The sequence below is a fragment of the Stegostoma tigrinum genome, chromosome 27 (assembly GCF_030684315.1).
Source record: "Stegostoma tigrinum isolate sSteTig4 chromosome 27, sSteTig4.hap1, whole genome shotgun sequence".
In the NCBI taxonomy this organism is placed as follows: Eukaryota; Metazoa; Chordata; class Chondrichthyes; order Orectolobiformes; family Stegostomatidae; genus Stegostoma; species Stegostoma tigrinum.
The window spans coordinates 9465818-9486909 of record NC_081380.1 but is presented as its reverse complement, the minus strand read 5'-3'; the positions used below and the strand labels follow the sequence as shown (position 1 = coordinate 9486909).

At 44.7% G+C, this 21092-nt stretch overlaps 2 protein-coding genes across 3 annotated transcripts in view; one reads left to right on the top strand and one right to left on the bottom strand.

The window, feature by feature from the left end:
• LOC125464498 (general transcription factor II-I-like) overlaps nucleotides 1-9584 on the top strand; it is a 224658-nt gene extending 215074 nt beyond the window's left edge. Inside the window, exon 36 of the mRNA XM_048556894.2 lies at nucleotides 9324-9584. Within this exon, the coding sequence (XP_048412851.1) occupies nucleotides 9324-9376 (53 nt within the window). The 3' untranslated portion in view covers nucleotides 9377-9584. The remainder of the gene's footprint in view (nucleotides 1-9323) is intronic.
• Nucleotides 1-21092, bottom strand: part of rasa4 (RAS p21 protein activator 4) — a 233593-nt gene that overhangs the window by 49222 nt on the left and 163279 nt on the right. The gene's annotated exons all lie outside the window — the stretch shown is intronic.

Genomic DNA, 21092 nt, shown 5'->3' with positions numbered 1-21092 from the left:
ATCCCAGTTCTGATCCCAGTAAAACACATCACTGGAGGCATGTAGAGACAGTCACATTTCATATATTTTTACTATCTTATCCTCACCCCATTTCTCTTCCACCTGTCACTGGATGTTAAATTACCCCCATTACACTGAACAGTTGCTGGATAGTCTTGAGGACATAGAGGTAAACCAGCTAATGATCTCATCTGTGTTTTGTTCACAGTTAGAAAAGCTCCATGTTAATTGCTTATACCTGTAAAAGAGAAATTCTAATTACCAACACCTATAAGGTAAGAAAAGCTAAACAGACAGTTAGGAGAGTCATGTAAATAGTGGCTTTCCTTATTCCAATTCAATTTCCTTCTTAAAAGTTGTCGACCTTTCAAATTAAACACACCATTTTGTCAAAGCTTTTGCAGTCGGCAGAATAATTCAAACATCAATGTACAGGGGAAATAACACCTATACCATAGGAATGTGAGTTTTATCACCAATATACAATTTTTCCTGGGAGCTCCACTTGACAGGTGCCACCTTTGCCTGCGTGAAGCATCCACTTCATAGAATCCCCACAGTGTGGAAACAGGCCTTTCGGCCCACACATCCACACCAACCCTCTGGACAGCATCCTACCCAGATCCATCTCCCTACCCAATCTTGTAACCTTGCATGACCCATGGCTAATCCATCTAACTTACACATGGTCGCTACAGGCAATTTACCACAGCCAATCCACCTAACCTGAACATCTTTGGGCTGTTGGGGGAAACTGGAGCCCCGAGAAGAAACCAACACGGTCAGCCACCCAAGGGTGGAATCGCACCCAGATCCTTCGCACTGTGAGGCAGCAGTGTTAACCACTGAGCCACCATGCCACCCCTACTGTAGATTTTAAAATAAAGTTAGTTATGATCAAGCTGGCGTACAAATTAGATCATCTTCTGTGGTGTAGAGAATACATGGATGAACTCCTCCATCCAGACTACAACTCAGCAGCACTGTACAAGACAGATAGCAACTGCCCAGCAATTACTTTCCCTCGGTTATTGTTTAATTTCTGCCTTCACCCCCACACACCTTTTCCATGTTAAACACCATTTGGAAGAAGCAATGAGGGCAAGAGCATAGACTGTACGCTTCAATGTCCAGCACCAAAATGTCTCAGTTGGCACCGCTACAATCCAAACTGGCCGAATCCTGAAGAACATGTCTATCAGGATGATCTGTGGCAGGAGTGAACACATTATCCTCACTGGCACACTGTAACAACAGCATGAATCACATACAAAGTGCATTGTAGCAACTTTTCAAGACATCATCATCAGTACCTTCCGAAGCCACAACCACATCCATCTAGAAGGACAAGGGCAGGAGGGATGTGGGAACGCCATCTCCTGCAAATTCCCCTCGAAGACTCTCACTGGCCTGGCTCGGAACTGTCATGCTTCGCTGTAACTGGATCAAAATCTTCACACTCCATTCCTAACAGCACTGTGGGTATACCAGACCGCAATGGGTCAAGAGGCAGCTCATCACTCCCTTCTCAAAAGTAATTCGAGTTGGGCCGGATGTCGGCCTAGCCTGCAATGCTCACATCCCAGGATTAAACAAAAATAAAGTCTGATTCTACAGAAGAATTGCTGTAAACACCTAGAGCTTGGCACTAATTGAACTCTCGGTACTCCAGCTCCTAAGCACGCTCAGTGTCAACCAATTTATCTTACCTCAGTGACTTGCCTGAAAGTGTCAGGAGATTCTTAACATAGAATATGATTTTTTCAGTTAATCCTCTTACATGTAATCCTAACCCTCTCTTGACTCCTAACTTCAATGCTTTGTTACACTGATTATCTGTCACTCACCATCTGTCAATTCTCCTCAAAAACTAAAGTATTATCGAAGGATTCTGAAGTAAAGGGTAGCTGTTCTTCTCATTGACCCGTCTTCCCTATGCTTGCTGAACAGCACTGGCTTCCAGTCTGCCAACGTCTCACTTTCAAAATTGCTTTGAAATCCCACACCTCAAATTATCTCTGTATTCTCTTCCAGCCCAATAACACTCTGAAATATTTGTGCACCTTCAATTCAAACCTCTTGTGTATTGCTGATTTTAATCACTACCTCAAAGGCAGGCAGATTTTCAACTGCCTAAATTTTGTGAAATAACTCCACAGAGGTTGGTATCCCACCACCAAGTTACCCTTTATTTACACATGGAAAGTCCTTGACGTTGATCCAGCTTCCTCAGAGCCACCTCTCAGAGTGAGCAGGGCTCCTGATCCTCCTATTTATATCTGTCAGCCAGGGCTCCCTGATTGGACCTGATTAACAGCCCCAGCCAGGGAACTCATATTCTACAAGGCTTACCTTATTTTCATCACTACATCCCTCTTTTTCTGAGTCCGAGGACATAGGTAGGTTGTTTTATTTTGTAGCTTCTCCTGGGACGTTTTAGCACGGGGTCAGGTTCCCCTGACACTGCCCCGGATATGGACAGTGTGTAATACACAGTAGCTCGCCTCTTGTGCCTGAAGCATATCAGAAAACATCATTCTCTTCTTCAGGTGGCAAAGGCATCGGGGTGGGAACATCAACCATGTCCGTCTCAGATTCCGAAGCATCTTCAATGCTTGATGGAGAGGGAGAACTATCGGGTTCCAGAACAGACAGAAAGGCAATTGAGGACCAGGGCACATTTAGCTACCGTGCTGTTTGAAATTTTGCAGCTTTCATATGTTCTTTGTGCTTGTTCAGGACTGGTGCACCTATCTAAACTTTATATGTCACTGGGCATTGGCCATTTGTCTTACCCATGCAGGGCCATTCCTGTAGTTCCTACACAAAACTTTGTCTCCTGAACTAAACTATTTCTCTTGCTCAGCAGACTCTGTGTCCAGCAATGGTGTTCCTGATGCCGTTGCACCCTGCCCCAAGGTCTTGGAAGATCAGATTTGAGGGTATGAAGTCTTCTCCACATTAGCAACTCTGCTGAAGCTATCCTTGTAGTTTCAAAAGGGGTGGTCCTATAAGCAAATAGGAACCAGGACAGTTTGGTCCTGGTAAAGCTGTAGGCTGTTTCTTTAAGCCTGCCTTCAAAGTTTGAAATGTTCTTTCTGTCAGAACATTGGATGATGGATGATATGGCGATGTCCTTATATGATGGATACTATTCAACTTTCGGAAATACACAAATTCCCTGCTGGTAAATGATGCCCGTTATCTGTGACCGAGACTTCCGGGAATCCATGTATTGCAGATTTTCCTTCGTTGTCCCCATGTTTAACAAATGAACTCTATGCACATCCAGCCATTTTAAGTGAGTGTCCACAATGACTAAGAACTTTAAGCACATGAAAGGGCCTGCATAGTTGATGTGTCACTGAAGCCAGGGCTTATCCAGACGTTCCCATGAATGTAGGGGAGCTGCTGGCAGTAATTTCTGTCCTTGTGGGCACTCTGGACACTGCCGTGCCAATGCAGCTGTATCTGCATCCAATCCTAGCCACCAGACATAGCTTCTTGCCAACATCTTTATTTTAGAAACCCCGGGTGACCCCAGTGGACTTCAGTGGCGACCTTTGCTCAGGACACTCACTCTTGCTTCCCACAATAATATGCCGTCCCCTACTGTGATCTGGTCTCTCTGGCTCTAAAATGGTTTCAATTCTGGCTGTGATGGCCCTTTGGTTTGCCCCGTCCATACCAACTGTTTTGGGACCAGATCTTTCTGTGTCCAAAGTCTGATAAAGCTGTGACTAGAAGAGTGTCCAGAAAATTTTGAACCATTATAGACTCTTCCTGTGGTGGTAGAACCAGTGATGTACCAGCCAGAGGGAGGCATCTCAATGCATCTGCATTGGCTACTCAGCCTCCTGGACAGTTTTCCAACTTATAATTATACCCACTTAGTATTAGAGCTCACTGCTGAGTTCAGCCTGAAGCTATGGGCACCACTGCCTTATCCACTTTAAGTAGGCCTGGCAGGATTTGTTAGTACCAGTACAGTTAGAACAATGGCATGTGCCTCGCAATGTGGAAAACTGCTCAAACACATCCTATGTGCATAGTGCAGGTCCAAAAACATCGAACAAGCTCGACGCCATTCAGAACCAAGCTGTCTATTTATGGGCAACTCATTTACCATCTTAAACCTTTATTCCTCCGTCATGTCAAACAGTAGAAGCAGTGTGCACCAGCTACACAATGCATTGCAACGATTCACCAAGGTTCCTTTAGAGGTACCTTCCAAACCCATGACCTCTACAATCTAGAAGGTCAAATGTGTTGGAGAACAACCACCTGCAAGTTCCCACCAAGACACATACCATCTTGACTTGCAACTATGTCCCTGCTCCTTCACTGACTCTGGGCGAAAATCCTGAAACACTCTTCCTAACAGTGTTCTGGGCATATCCATCAACCGATGGACTGCACTGCTTCAAGGTGGCAGCTGGTCATCACTTTCTCAAAGGCAATTTAGGATGGGAATAAATGCTGGTCCAGCCAGTAGGCCCACATCTGACAAAGATATATTAAAACGAAGACTTACAATTAGTAACAACCCTCAAGGGAGAAATTCCACATCATCCCCATCTTAAATCGGGTTGACTTTATTTTTAAATGAGCTCCTTACTATTAGATTTCCCTGCAAGAGGAAATAGCCGCCCAGCATTGATCCTGTTAAGTCCCTTAGAAACTTGTATCTTTCAGTGAGGTAACTTCTAGTTTTCTAAATTGTAATGAGTCAGATTTAATCTGCAGCAATTAGGCCATCTTTTCATCCCTGGAATCAGCACAGAGAACCTGCTGTATACTACTGACAACGCAAGTATATCCCTCCTTCAGCAAGGAGACCAAAGGTGCAGATAGTCCTCCAGGCATGCATTCACCAATGCCCTGTATAGCAATAGCAAGACTTCATTTGTCTTCCTAATTAAGTGCCCATACTATATGCAAACATTGAGATTCATGTGCTGAACAAGGACACCAGATTTCTCGGCGTGGCAGCATTCTGCAGTCTCTCTCCATTGAAACAATGATAATGAAGTGGAGAACTGATGTTGATTATTCTTAGAACCAAACAATTCTGACTTGAGTTAAAGTAGCAGTGATGAGTTGGGATATGTGGTCATCCTCTGGTCTGCTATTTTTCATTTTTTTTAATTGAGTAAGGAAGAATTAATCATATTGCAGTTAGATATACTGTTAGGATAACAGTGCACCATTTGTTACTTTCTGTCTCCCCCTTTTCTTTGGGTTCATGCAACTGACGGTACCTTTAGACTTGACAGACCACTCAATGAAGTACTGTAAAAGCAGGGCTGGCCTTGAGAAGGACAACAGTCCGACCGCTCTCAAAATTTCAGACCTGTTTGTTTAATTAGTAGTTGCCTGTTTCTATAATATAATTGAGCTTCGATGAAAAATAGACAGCATTGCATGGCTGCTAATGAGGGATCACAGTATCACTTCAATGTGGAAACAGCCATTCGACCCAATGAATCCACACTGACCCTCTGAAGAGCATCTCATCCAGACCCATCCCCTACCTTTTCCTTGTAACCCTGCATTTCCCATGGCTATCACACCTAACCTACACATCCCTAGACACTAGGGGCAAATTAGCACAGCCAATTCACCTAGCCCACACATCTTTGACTGTGGGAGAAAACCACAGGACACAGCAGACACGAGGAGAATGTGCAAACTCCACACGGAGAGTCACCTGAGGGTGGAATTGAGCCTGGGTCTCTGGCACTGTGAGGCAGCAGTGCTAATAACTGAGCCACCGTGCTGCTCACACATGCTGGATGGAATATGTAGTTTTCTATAAGGTGGTGCCACATAGAATTATCCAACTTTATTCAGGCTTCACTTTAATAGTCTGGCTGAAACAAATAATTAAAAGGAACAGAGTGTTATTGGTGTGAAAGGAGAGATTACAGGAGGTTGCTGTGAAACAGGCATCTCTTATGTGAAGCAATACTGTGACCAGAAATGGCAAGTGATAGCAATATAAGAGACAGAGCACAGATACAGATTTAAGCAGTAATATGATACAATACAGGAACAGGCCCTTCAGCCCATCAAGCCTGCACTGATACCTAATCTGCTATTTATTGCGCACATGAGTGTTCTATCCCTGTGTTCACCTCCTGATCATGTGTCTAACAAGATAGCCTTAAATGCTGCTAACTTGCTTGCTTCCATCATCTCCATTTGCAGTGTGTTCCACTGCCCTCCGTGTGAAAAACTTTCCCTACACTTCCCACCTAAACTTTTCCCTCTCACCTTGAACCTGTGTCCTCCTGTAGTTGACCTTTCCACCCTGGGAAAAAGCCTCTGATAATCTACCTTACTTTTGGCCTCGTATAATTTTGTAGACCTCCATCAGGTCACCTGTCAGGTTCTATCTTTCCAGTGAGAACAATCCAAATTTATCCAACTTTTCCTCATAACTAAAACCGTCCGACCAGACAACATCCTGGTAAACCTTCCCTGGAACCTCTCAAAATCATCCACGTCCCTCTGGTAGTGTGGTGACCGGAAGTACACACAATAATCAATATGTGGGCTAACTAACGTTTCGTACAGTTGCGACATAACTTTCATAATCGATGCCCTGGCTGATGAAGGTAAGTGCGCCGTGTGCCTTCTTGACTACTTTATCCAACTATGGCCAAGATGGGATCTGTGGACGTGTACACCCAGATCCCTCTGCATGTCAATGCTCCGAAACGTTTTGCCATTTATTGTATAATTCACACCTGAATATGACCTTCCATTTATCCAGATTAAACTCCATTTGCCCAAATCTGCAACCTAAATGTATCCCATTGTATCCTTTGACACTCCTCCTCACTGTTTGCAACTCCAATAATTTTGGTGTCATATGCAAATTCACTAATCAGGCAATTTACATTTTCCTCCAGATCATTTATACATATTACAAACAATGAAGCCCCCAGCACTATGGAACACCACTAGTTACTGATCTCCATTCTGAAAAAACACCCTTCCATCGCTACGATAATAAAATGTGAGGGTGGATGAACACAGCAGGCCAAGCAGCATCTCAGGAGCACAAAAGCTGACGTTTCGGGCCTAGACCCTTCATCAGAGAGGAGGATGGGGAGAGGGAACTGGAATAAATAGGGAGAGAGGGGGAGGCGGACCGAAGATGAAGAGTAAAGAAGATAGGTGGAGAGAGTATAGGTGGGGAGGTAGGAAGGGGATAGGTCAGTCCAGGGAAGACGGACAGGTCAAGGAGGTGGGATGAGGTTAGTAGGTAGATGGGGGTGCGGCTTGGGGTGGGAGGAAGGGATGGGTGAGAGAAAGAACAGGTTAGGGAGGCAGAGACAGGTTGGACTGGTTTTGGGATGCAGTGGGTGGGGGGGAAGAGCTGGGCTGGTTGTGTGGTGCAGTGGGGGGAGGGGACGAACTGGGCTGGTTTAGGGATGCAGTAGGGGAAGGGGAGATTTTGAAACTGGTGAAGTCCACATTGATACCATTGGGCTGCAGGGTTCCCAGGCGGAATATGAGTTGCTGTTCCTGCATCCTTCAGGTGGCATCATTGTGGCAGTGCAGGAGGCCCATGATGGACATGTCATCTAGAGAATGGGAGGGGGAGTGGAAATGGTTTGCGACTGGGAGGTGCAGTTGTTTGTTGCGAACTGAGCGGAGGTGTTCTGCAAAGCGGTCTCCAAGCCTCCGCTTGGTTTCCCCAATGTAGAGGGAGCCGCACCGGGTACAGTGGATGCAGTATACCACATTGGCAGATGTGCAGGTGAACCTCTGCTTAATGTGGAATGTCATCTTGGGGCCTGGGATAGGGGTGAGGGAGGAGGTGTGGGGGCAAGTGTAGCATTTCCTGCGGTTGCAGGGGAAGGTGCCGGGTATGGTGGGGTTGGAGGGCAGTGTGGAGCGAACAAGGGAGTCACGGAGAGAGTGGTCTCTCCGGAAAGCAGACAGGGGTGGGGATGGAAAAATGTGGTGGTGGGGTCGGATTGTAAATGGCGAAAGTGTCGGAGGATGATGCGTTGTATCCGGAGGTTGGTAGGGTGGTGTGTGAGAACGAGGGGGATCCTCTTGGGGCGGTTGTGGCGGGGGCGGGGTGTGAGGGATGTGTTGCGGGAAATGCGGGAGACGCGGTCAAGGGCGTTATCAGCTTCCATCGCTACTGTCTGTCTTCAATGCCCAAACCAGTTTTGTATCCATCTAGCCAGCTCACCCTGGATCCCATGACACTCTACCTTCTGTGCTAGCCTACCAGGAGGTACCTCATCAAATACTTTAAAAATGTCTACATAGACAACATCCACTACCCTACCCTCATTAATCATTCTTGTCACTTCCTCATAGAACTCAAGTTGCTGAGACATGACATTCCCGGCACAAAGCTACACTGCCTATCACTAACAATTAAATTGAATTGAATCATTTATTATCGCATCTATTCAATAGAAAATAATGAAAAGTGCGTACTGTCGCCATGCCTAGGTGCCATTCACATGAACTTAAAATAAAAAGTAGAACGAAAACATAAAGGGAATCCAACATTTTCTTCTCTGCCACTACAGTCCTACTCTGGGCTACACTCACCATGTCACTGCCAGGAGCCCACTTTGGACTACGCCAGCTCACACCATGTCACTGCCAGGGGCCAACTCTGGGCTACACCGGCTCACACTATGTCACTGCCAGGGGCCAACTCTGGGCTACACCAGCTCACACCATGTCACTGCCAGGGGCCCACTTTGCACTACACTGGCTCACACCATGTCACTGCCAGGGGCCCACTCTGCACTACACCGGCTCACAACATGTCACTGCCAGGGGCCCACTCTGCACTACACTGGCTCACACCATGTCACTGCCAGGGCACTACTCTGGGCTACACCAGCTCACACCATGTCACTGCCAGGGGCCCACTCTGGGCTACACTGGCTCACACCAAGTCACTGCCAGTGGCCCACTCTGGGGTACACCAGCTCTCACCAGGTCACTGCCAGGGACAAAGATTGTCTTATGGCCATTGCATATAGTTTCGTATTACGTTGTGAATGTAGTGACCCAACACCACGAGTTCAGTGATCATTAAAATCCAGCACTGGTACATAGATGCCGATTGTAGTAGCGACAGGCAAACTCCAGTATTCTTTTGTGATCAGAAATCTCCTCCATTTCCATAATTCTCACATAATTGTACATTCTAGATTTGACTTGACAATGAGGAAGTATTGATTCCTCTATTTTGGCAGCTATCATTAATCGAAAGACTGCTGCTGTGCTCAGGTCTGGTCAGAGATTGGTTCAACACCTTTGTTTCCTTTTTACAGAAACTCTTGAATTCATTGTTGAGCTCGTAACAAGACACCCAGAAGCAAGGTGAAGAGCTGGATGAACACAGCTGGCCAAGCAACATCAGAGGAGCAGAGAAAGCTGACGTTTTTGGTCTGGACCCTTCTTCAGAAATATGGACAATATGATACACCATATAAATCATCTTTAACTGAACACACTGCATGCGACAACAGTGGGTCCCTTAAACCCAATATGCTCCTTTAACAAATGCAATAAAAATTGACAAAACTACTTAATTCAATCTGTGAAGTTTCCCAGAAGATTCCACAATACTTGTCATGGGCAGACAAAGAGCTTGAGAGTCTATTCCATCATTCCTTCACTGGCTACAATGAGATCACCAAACACCCTAATAGTGTTGGTTATGTCAATGGTTGGTTGACAGTGGTGTTAAAGATACAAAGGTGTTATGATTAAGGACCGAGTGCATAAGTGGAACCCTTGTGGTGCATTGATCATGCCCCTGCCTCTGAGCCAGGAGGCCCAGGTTCAAATCCAATCTACTCCAGAGGTGTGTAATGACATTTCTGAACAAGTGGATGACAAATATCTGCAAATACCTTCCTTCACCATCAATTTGGGCTCCTATGATACAATGGCTGCATCCCTACCTTGGAGCCAGGAGACCTGCATTCAAGTTCCGCATCGCTGAACAGGCTGATTAGAAAATATCTAAGAATGCAAATATCCTTCCCTCTGAATCAGAGGGCCTGGGTTTCAGTCCCACCTTCTCCAGGGGTCTATCACAACACATCTGAGAGTGCAAATAGAGGGCTTCTTGTGGTGCAGTGGTAGTAACCCTCCACCTGGACCAAGAGGCCTGGGTTCAAGTCCTGCCTGCTCCAATGGAATGATTAGAAAATATTCCAAGAATGCAAATAGAGGGTTTCAGCTGTGACACTGAGTCAGTAGCTAAAAAGCAGAGATGTGTAAGGCTGCGTCATGCAAATAAACCTACTGTCAAGGGATCAACCTGTGATTTATTCTGTATTTGGTTGGCTTGATTCCATGTAACAAATTGCTCTAATATCATCTTACCATAAAGAACTACAACGATTCTTGTGTTGCTAATTTTAAGTTCATTCTGTGTTCTCTGAATCAGGTCAGCAGGGGAGCACTTCCAAAAACCTGTATCAGGCTGGTTGTGGAGAAGATGCTTGGGGAGGCACAGAGGAGAACAAGTACCAATGTGTAATGTTGTGGGAATGGTGGGAATGGCAGTTAAATCGGTGCTGTACAAATAAGATACCACTCTTTGAAAGTATGGACTCCACATGCAAACGTGTACCTCACTGCTGATTTCCATAACTCAAACTTTTCATACGTTCCCTACAGTCTGCCAACAGACCCTTCAGCCCAACAAGTCCACAATGACCTTCACAGCATCCCGCCCAGACCCATCCCCCTTTGACCCACCTAACCAACACAATCCTGCACACTACGGGCAATTTAGCATGGCCAATCCACCTAGTCTCCACATCTTTGGATTGTGGGAGGACAGTGGAGTACCCAGCGGAAGCCCACACAGACACAGGGAGAATGTGCAAACTCCACACACACAGTCACGTGAGGGTGGAATCGAACCTGGGCTCCAGGCACTGCGAGGCAGCAGTGCTAGCGACTGAGCCACTGTGGTGCATGGAGGGAATGAGCTGCCAGAGGAAGTGGTATAGGCTGGTACGATTGCAACATTTAAAATGCATCTGAATGGGTACATTAATAGAAAGAGTTTAGAGGGATATAGGCCAAATGCTGGCAAATAGGATGAGATCAGTTTAAGATATCCAGCCGACACCTCTAAGTTTACTACCCCAAGTTGACGAGATGCAACTGTTTTGGAAGTGTGTACTTTACACCCTGCTCCCACTGAGGGTGTAGAATGTGCTGGCTGGCAAACAGTGGCATGTTTCAGAATCACTCAGGGACCCAGGGAAAGGGCACTTGGATATGGCAGTGGGGATCCTGGTGAAGGTCTGGAGGAGGAGACCATTCTATTCCCCTTCTGCTTGGCTTCTTGACCTTGCCCCATTTTCACTGAAGACCATGGGGGTCTCCTAACAAGCGGACTGTGACCCTTATTGAGGATGCTCCTATAAGATGCCCTATGCAATTGAATATTAACTAGAGTAAGTCAACCCTCAAAGAATTGAGAATAAAGGTTTGGTGAAGCCTTGACCAACTGCACCAGAATATCTCCCAATGAGTTTCAAAAGACTTCATCAAATCTTCAGCAGTGGGTAAATGGTAAGAAGCGGTGAACCTTTAGCTAGTGCAAGAAATCCTTAGCACTGACCATTTTAATCCCAATCGTGTAATCCCTGTTATGAGACGCTGGTAAGATCAAGTGCTAGTCACAAAAACACCATCTCCACCTTCCTTGTTGAGCACTAGCAATCAAAGATCCTGTCTCTAACACAAGCTTCTTTCACCAAAGTTAAACATCAGGCTAAACCAACGTTTCAGCTCGGTCACTTCTGAGAGCCTTTAATGGCAGGTGTTTACAAAGAAACTTTCAGCCTTTCATTGGTATTCAGTCCTCAACATTGATCGGAGTATAAATGATAATCCAGTCTGCCTTTTCTCATGATAGGAAGCAGAAAATAGACAGCTCGCATTTATAATCACAACATTCATGCTCTTTAGGATGTCTCAAAATGTACATCAAAGCTGATGAAGTACTCCTTAATTTTAGTCATTATTGTAAGAGTGAAACATATCAAATAAGGTTGCAAGGCAAGATCTCATAAAAGAATGGTACTGCACTGTTTGAAAACCTGAAGGCTGAGATGTATAGTTATTTCACAGGAGCATGAAGGATTAGGGAATCAAGGAATGTGGAGGTAAGGTAAACAGCAGCCAAAATCTTTCTGAACAGCAGAACTTTTGCTTCGAGAGTTAGGATGTGGAATACACTGACTGGGAAAGTGTTGGAGGTGGATTCCAGATGAGATTTCAAAACAGAGATGGACTTTATTTGAAAGTGATGGAGTTAGAAGTCAACGGAAATAGGATTGGAGGGTGGGGCAGCTGGGTAGTCCTTTGGGGAGCCAGTACAGACACATTGGATCAAATGGCCTCCTTCTGTACTGTAAAATTCTATGATTCTATGATTTCTTTTCACAATTACAAGAGGTTGTATGCCCTATTCCAGTTCCATTGAGAACTGTATCAGCGGTCCAGGTTTAGTCGTGCAAATGCCAAGAAGGCTAGCACATAGCTGTTAGCCTCAGGGGGTGCAAACCCAGCAAAGACCAATTGAAGAGCATGGTGCCAGCTCTGATGGGGAGGGGGAGGTGGTGAATACTGGAGTCTTGCTCCTCCTGTCAGAAAATGCTGCAAGTCAATTTCACACATTTCAAGCAAAGAGCTGAGGTTTGGGAAGTCAGAGAGAATCCCAGGAATCTGACACGACAGAAATAGCTAAGTATAGAAACTGATCGCAAATTTCAATGCGTCAGTCTTGCAGCTGAAAAAAGAAATTCCGCTTGTCAGCAGAGGTAACAAGGTGTCGAGCTGGATGAACACAACAGGCCAAGCAGCATCAGAGGAGCAGGAAAGCTGACATTTCGGGCCTAGATCCTTCATCTGTTGAAGGGTCTAGGCCCGAAATGTCAGCTTTCCTGCTCCTCTGATGCTGCTTGGCCTGTTGTGTTCATCCAGCTCTATACCTTGTTATCTCGGATTCTTCAGCATCTTCAGTTCCTACTATCTCTGTTTGTTAGCAGATGTTTACTTCTCATTTACAGCAGGGCCCCAGATCTTAACACCAAATCTAATAGCTTTAATCATCAGAGCACCAGACATTTTGAAATCATATGAAAAAGGAGTAAATTTACAAATTTCAAAATTAAAGTATTTGCTTCACAACCTTTCACAGATAATCAATTTAGATGATAGTACTTGAGCAGTAAATAGGTATGTTTGGCATCACCCATTGAGACAGTTCTAAAAATGTAAGAAGTGGTTACATTTTCACTGTAATCTTGTGGGAGGTTTTAGTTCAGAAACGGTCTGATTCACATTTCAATCATATCAATGGGTCGAAAACAATCAGGTTCAGCAACAAGCAACTCCTCAACCAGATATTCCCCAGGGGGAGCAGGCAAAACAATTATAGGAACCAAAGTAATCAGCCTCCGATTTAGGACTTAGATCCAGGAGTATGCATTGATGATTTGTTTAGGAAACCGAAGTAGAAAAAAAACAAATCTAACATAAAAGGAATCTATCTGATTTAAATGTCAAATGCACATGAACCACATATTTCGACAACAAATTCAAAATATTTCCCTCCATCAATCCAGTCAACAATGTCTATTGATAAATTCGAGGATTATCTGGCTAATAGTTTCCATGTGGAACATAACTACATAGGGGCTGTCATGCAGTGCAGCAGCTAGCTTTCCTGTCTCTGAGCAAGAAGATCCTGGTTAAGGCTTCTCTCCAGGATTCAATGGACAAGGAAAACCAATGTAATCAGTATCCCTGGCTATGAACTGGTGCTTTCCATAGCTCCGCACCGTGCGTGTGCTAGTCCCTCGGATCTTTTCACGATGGAGTTCGCAGGGGTAAAGGGATCAAAGCAAATGCGGAGAAAATGGGAACAAGATACTGAGGTGGATAATCAACTATGATAATATTGAATGGTGTAGCAGGTTTGAAAGGCTGAATGGCCTACTCCTGCTGCTATATTTTATGGTTCTATGGATGACACTTGCTTATGGACAGGAACCTGCATGTGGAGTCTTTTTAACTTAAGGAGGCTTTACACTGCAGCCAACATACGGCTCTGGTTGATCAGGAGTCTCTGTAGCATTACCGTCTGCTATGGGAATATCTGAAGGATTTTCAGATTGATCCTTTGGTCGTGATATGGCATGCCTTCCTTGGCCTTGAAATCTGGAGACGGGATGTTAACCCAGTGACCTTGAGATAGGGACAACATTACTGCACCACCAGACTCCTGCCCCAGAATACAGCGCATACAAACACAGAACACAAAGCACACATTGTCATCCAAGAATGAACCATAACACACTAAAATCATACTATTGTAAAACTGATAGCACTACCTAATAATTCCTGGGTGCAACGTTGGTGAATAAATGGTTAATGCACTGACATGGTTTTTCAATGTTTAGATTTTAAGGGAAATGGGTCCATTTAACACAATAATCATTATTGACCTCTCCGGAGATATCAGCAGGAGGTGGAAGCAGAAAGTCATCAAGCAGCAAGGGAGACCTAGAGGTCAAGGATAGGTGGGAAAAGAGTTTTCTGAGTACAGCACAGAGGCGTCATAAATGTTTCATGTTAATCACCTAAAACCAATAGTAACACCTCCATTATTATTATAATAAAACAGTGTCAATTGTTGGAAAAACCCATGTGATTCAATAATGTCCTTTAGGGAAAGAAACTGCCGTCCTCAGCTGATTTAGCTTACACTTGACTCCAGACCCACAATGTGGTTGACTCTTTACTCTGTACAATTAGAGATGGGCAATAAATGCTGATCTGGGCAGTGAAGCCAATGAATGAAAAGAATGTCGTAATGAGGGAATTGCAGACATGCCAATGTCTCCAGCAGTTCAGGCACATCTAAGAGCAGGTGCATGAACAGTGACAATGATCGGCTCTCTGTTTTCATTACATTGGCTGAGGTATCAGTTCTGGCTGGTACATCAGGGTGCGCTCCACAGCTCTTGTATATAATGGCACAGAATCTTTCTCATCCAGCTGGAGGATTACTGGGCATCTCCATTTAAGGCCTCATCCAACAGACAGCACCTCTGACAATACTGCACTTCGCCAGCACTCTACTGACCTGCCAGCATTGATCATGGATGGGCAGGGTGTGGCAGGCTTGTATAACTGGGTCAGTGCCATCCACATTGTAGCCGACCCTCATTATGGAGAGAACGGACAACCATCAAATCTTGCAGCCTACCGACCATATCTGAATAAATAGTTAACGGTCAACGGAGCCTATTAAAAGCACAACCGATGCCAATGTAATCCTACCAATGCCATAACACGGTTGACATGGACAGGCATGAGGAGTGGCAGCCCAGTATTTTGTTAACGTTTTTAAAAGAGCCTACAGATTGTGTGGTGATTTGGACTAGGTTGACCTGGTTGACTATGAGGTTGTGGACTGGTATTGTTAACCTGAGCCAATTAGGAAAGCCCTGGCTGACCAAAAGAACCAGGAGATTAGAACCTCCTCAGTTTTAAGAAGTGACTCCAAGCTGGTTGGCGACAGCCAGGGTTCGGTGCACTAGTAAATAAAGGGTGACTTGGTATGGGACCCGGCCTGATTGCAGTTATTTCACCGGCTTTAACCACGTAATTTTTTTTTCCTCACAGCACTTTTGTTCCTTTTGCCAGTTACAGTAAATCTGTGCCCTCTTGCTCTCAATCTTTTCACAACTGGGAACTGTTTTCTCCCTATTGCATTATTAAATGTTCTTCTTTCAGACAACAGGGTGCTAGCTGCAGGAAAAAAAGGAAAGAAAAAGAAGAAAAAATATATCTAACCAGGAGGTTTGGAGTTTCCTCAGTTCAGGCCACTGACTCTGAACTGGTTGGCCAAAGCTAGTGTACTGTTGTACTGGTAAAATAAAAGGGTGACTCGGTTACAGGACCCAGTCTTTATGCCGCTGTTTCAGTATATGGGTCCCAGACTGAACTTTTGTGTGTGGAATGGGCCTTCATGGGTAGACCAAGCCTCCATGTGTGTTGGACCATGCCTCCGTGTGTTGGGCCATGCCTTTGTGTGTTGGACCGAGCCTTCGCATGTTGGACCAAGCCTTCGCGTGTTGGACCGGGCCTTTCTGTGTAGGACCAGGCCTTCGTGTGTAGGACCAGGCCTTTGCGTGTAGGACCGGGCCTTCGTGTGTAGGACTGGGCCTTTGTGCACATATGGTATTTTCATGTTTGGACTATCTTTTTGCGCATGTGTTGCGCCTTCTTGTGTCCCCACTGGCCTATGTGGTGGCCGACTAATAGCTTGTCCATGTGTAGGTTGACTAATTGCCCTGGGGAATGTGCGCTTATCTGTAACATTTTGTACAGTTGTTTGAAATGAGATGTTTTTCTATATTATGTTCGATGTCAACGTCTCTGCTCCTTGGCAACTCACGTTAATGCACAGTGACTTTGCTATGTGCCGTGTTTGAAATACCGTAACCTAATGTGGACTTTGATGTAAGTTTATTTGTACTATTTTGTACTATTGTTGAGAATGAGTTGTGTTTCTACATGATGTTCCATGTCATTTCTCTGCTCTTTAGCGAATTGCCTTGATACAATGGACTTTGCCACTTGTCATGTTTGAAACACTGTACCCTTACATGGACTTAGGATTTACTGTTTAAATTGAGATGTACTTCTATAGGATGTTCTTTATTCAGCGTCGCTGCTTTTTTGTAACTTGTTTTGATTTGTAGTGACTGATGCTATGTATTGAGTGATACTGTAACTTTATATGAATAAAAGAGTATAACCAGGAAAAAAAATGTAAACAGGGGATTTTCTATCACCTCAGTTCAGGGACTGACTCCAAGCTGGCTGGCCACAGTCAGTGTACTGTGCACAAGTAAGTAAAGGGTGACTTGGTGATTGTGCAGTTCTTTCAGTAATGACGAGAGAAAACAGGATGTGCGTGAAGAACATTCGTGTGCAAAAGTCATCTTGGAGTTGGGGTAAGCATTTCTGGCATCATGCCTTTATTTGGGAACTTGATTCATTTGATCCTGGTGTCGAAGACCAGGCACAGAACATGGGAAGAATGTGATATTTCTTTCAGGCAAGTAACAGGGGGCTGATAAAGACCAATGAGTAATCTTTGTGACTGCTTGCGTACCCACAGCCTTTTCGGTTATTAGGGGCTTAATTTTCCTGGGGCACCAGACACTAACACTGTCCAAGAGTTGCCAAAGCTAATTAAGGAATTATTCTGGAAAATTCATAAATAACCTGGCCTCCATCTTGGCATCTTTGTACCTGCTATTGAAAAAGGGTCAGCCTTGGAAATGGTCATGTAGCCAAGAAGTAGCCCTTAGGGAAATGAAAAGGCAGCTATTGTCATGTAAGGTGTTGACCCCCTACCATCCGAACAGAGAAGCAGTGCTGACACGCGATGCCTCCGCGTACGGTATGACGGTAGTGTTGGCTCACCGGTGGCACAACGGACAGGAACACCTGATAGAGTACGCTTCCCGCACTTCGGCTGACGCTGCACATAAATATGCTCAGATAGACAAGGAAGGTTTGGGGGACATTTTTTGGCGTGAGGAAGCTCCACCAGTGCCTTTATGGATGGGAATTTGTCACAGTAACAGATCACAAAGCCCCGCCAAGGCTACTGAAGGAAGGCAAGATGGTGCCACCAATAGCTTACAGTAGAATTCAGCATCAGGCCCTCATTCTCAGCGTGTACAAGTTAGAATACTGTCGAAAAAGTTGAGTGGCTAATGTGGATGCTGTGAGTTGCCTCCCACTGGCAGATACTCCACCAGTGGTGCCTCCTCCGGAAGTGTCCATTTTGGTTTTGAATTTCCTGGACACTCTTCCAGTCACCGTGGTCAATATCTGACTGTGGACACAAAAAGATCCTGTCCTAGTGAAACTGAAAGAGCTGGTAGTAATGGGGGAGACGGAAGGGCCATCGCAACCAGGACTGAAATCTTTCTGGGCACAGCAAGACCAGACCAGATGGGCAACAGCATATTACTGTGGGAAACAAGAGTGATTGTCCTGAGCAAAGGTCGCTGCCACATGTTGGCTGAACTCCACCAGGGCCACCCAGGGGTTTCCTACGTGAAGATGCTACAGGAAGCTACGTCTGGTGGCCAGGATTGGATGACGATGTAGCTGCATTGGTGGGGCAGTGCCCAGAGTGCCCTCGCATTCATGGGAATGGCTGGGTAAATTTAGGACTCAGTTGCATGTTGGCTATGCTGGTCCTTTCATGGGCTCAATGTTCCTGATCATATGGATGCCCGTTCAAAGTGGTTGGATGTGCATAAAGTTCAGGGATGACGATTGAGAAGCTGCAAGCATCGTTCGCAATACACAGTTCCTCGGAAGTATTGGTCACAGACATTGGATCATCATTTACCAGCGGGGAGTTTGAATATTTCCTAAGGTCCAATGGCATTCGGCACATAAGAACAGCTCCATACCACCCATTGTCCAATGATCTAGTGAAAACAATGGTCCAACCATGGAAGACATACTTAAAGAAACAGCCCACAGTGTCACTTGAGACCAAAGTGTCCCAGTTCCTGTTCAATTATAGGACGATCCCATATACAACAACAGGGATAGCTCCAGCAGTTTGGGGGCCCAGAAAGTCGTACCTCCACTTCCTTTCTCCTGGCTTTGACTTTAAATCCCATCCCTTCAGCCACACATTTGTAAGATATTTGAATCCTCCCTGCCCAATGCCTCAGCTTTATCCAGGTCCCAGAAACAATGGAGGCAATCCAGTACTGAGCGTTTAATGCTGCTGGGACTGCTGGAACAGGTGGGCAATCCAGCAATGAGGGTCAGATGGCCAACTCTGCCCCAATTCAGTCCACCCCCATTGTAAGGTGGGTGGTCAGTTGGCTGCCGACTTTCCAATTCTTCCCACAGTCCCAAGCTGGGACTACAACCACACAAAAGCAAGTGCAAGCTATTGCATTCCAGATATGATTGAACTTGTCTACCACTAAGTTTTAATCAAAATATACTTTATTCTTACAATAAAGTTACACAAAAATAATTAGCATAATTTTATGAAATATCTAACTAGATAATGTATTATTTAATAGATTACTTAATCATCAACTGTTGTAATATAGGCAGCATCCTACAAACACATCTTTGGCAGAGGCAATTCAGCAACACAGTTATTATTCTCACGTGCTGTCTCTCTCTAGTCCATTAGAAAGAAACACCGAAAGAAACAATCTGCCCCTTTTGATTTTTAAGAGGAAACCTCTCTGTCTAAGACTTCACCCTAGCAGCAGAGAACTCAGGCTTTCACTGCAGCAGAAAGCAAAAGCCACCAACTAAATAAAAGCAAATCCAAAATCTTTTTTGGATCTGTGTGAGCCTGACCCCACCCACTCAAGATTCTTTTGTCTTAAAAAATCACCCAGGGAGAACTCAAAGCTGTTTATTGACTGCCTGTCTGAAGGAGATATTTTGGCACTGCGGTGACTGAACTCCTCTACAAGAGAAACAAGGTAGAACACATCTCTTAGCGGCGCAGTCTCATGAAATGGGATATCGGAAGGATTTACATCTAATCATCTGCACCTAATCTTAATACAAAGCAGTTGAAATGTTCTAATTCTAAGTGCAGTCTCTGACCTTGATGAACAGAAATTTGAGCAAAAGAACAGATCCTGCCTGTTAACTGGTATCTAACTCAAGGGGCAACATAATGACTCAGTGGTTAGCGCTGCGGCCTCACAGCACCAGGAACCTGGGATCAATTCCGTCCAAGGACGATTCTCTGTGTGGAGTTTGAACATTCTCCCCATGTCTGTGTGGGATTCCTCCGGATGCTCTGGTTTCCTCCCGCAGTTCTAAGATGTGCGGGTTAGGTGGATTGGCCAGAGAAAATGCAGGGTTAAATGGATAAGTTGGAAGAGGGGTGTCAGGCAGGGACACTGTTTGGAAGGTTGGTGTGGACTTGATGGACAGAATGGCCTGCCTCTGCACTGTAGGGATTGTATGCATTCAAGGCAAAGGGCAAAATGGCGGGGGAGGAAAGCGGGGTAGATGATGGCTGAAATCGTGGGAGAGAATGAAAGGAAAAATGTCACATTAAATTTAAGCATTAAAAAAATGTTTTAAATGATGCCGCGCAGGTATGACTAAGAGATTAAATTTGCACTTTCTTCTGAGACGAGGGCAAATCCCTGAGATGGCACACCAGAGCCTCTCTTTGAAGCTCGTTTTACAGTCTAATTTGGATAGATGTCTCCAGTAGCTGAAGTGAGATGACTCACCATTTGATGACTGTCACTGAAGTATTGTGTAGTATGGATCATCTATGACCCACGCAACAACATTGCAAAGCAATGGATGATACTCTCCAGCACGTCACTGCTATCCAAAGGCTGGATTTGCTTTGGTCAGAGCATAAATAAAACCTTTTGTTTGTCTTGAAACAGTCATTTAACAGATGTAATCATACTGTTACAGCCTGGCTGCGACAACTTCTTTCTGTCGTTATGTTCTTTAATCTTTCATGGCCCTGTTATCACTTTGTTGTTTAATTAAAATGCACATGCATTATGCGGCAATCTTAAAATTGAGAATTGAGAAAGCTCACGTATTTAGAAATTAAGGAGCTGATTTTACTCAGGTACATATTCAGCAACAGCCTTTAAATCTTGAAATACGTTTTGGTAACTCATTAACTCCTGTTTTTGATTTGGGAGCTTTTCTGTAACTCATTAACTCCTGTTTTTGATTTGGGAGCATTCTGGTAACTCATTAACTCCTTTTTATGGAAACTTCTCATTTGACCAACCTCTCTTCTGTTGCACAGAGCTTCATATAAACTTTCTTGGGTTGTGCATGCTGGTCTAGGCACTACACCTCAGGAAAGATACGTTACCCTTGGAAGCGGTAGAGTCAAATATCATCAGAAAGATACTGGGGTTAAAAGAGTTAAATTTTAAGCACAGATTGCAGGCACAGTCTTGTATTTCATTAAATATAGACATTTTGGGACATGG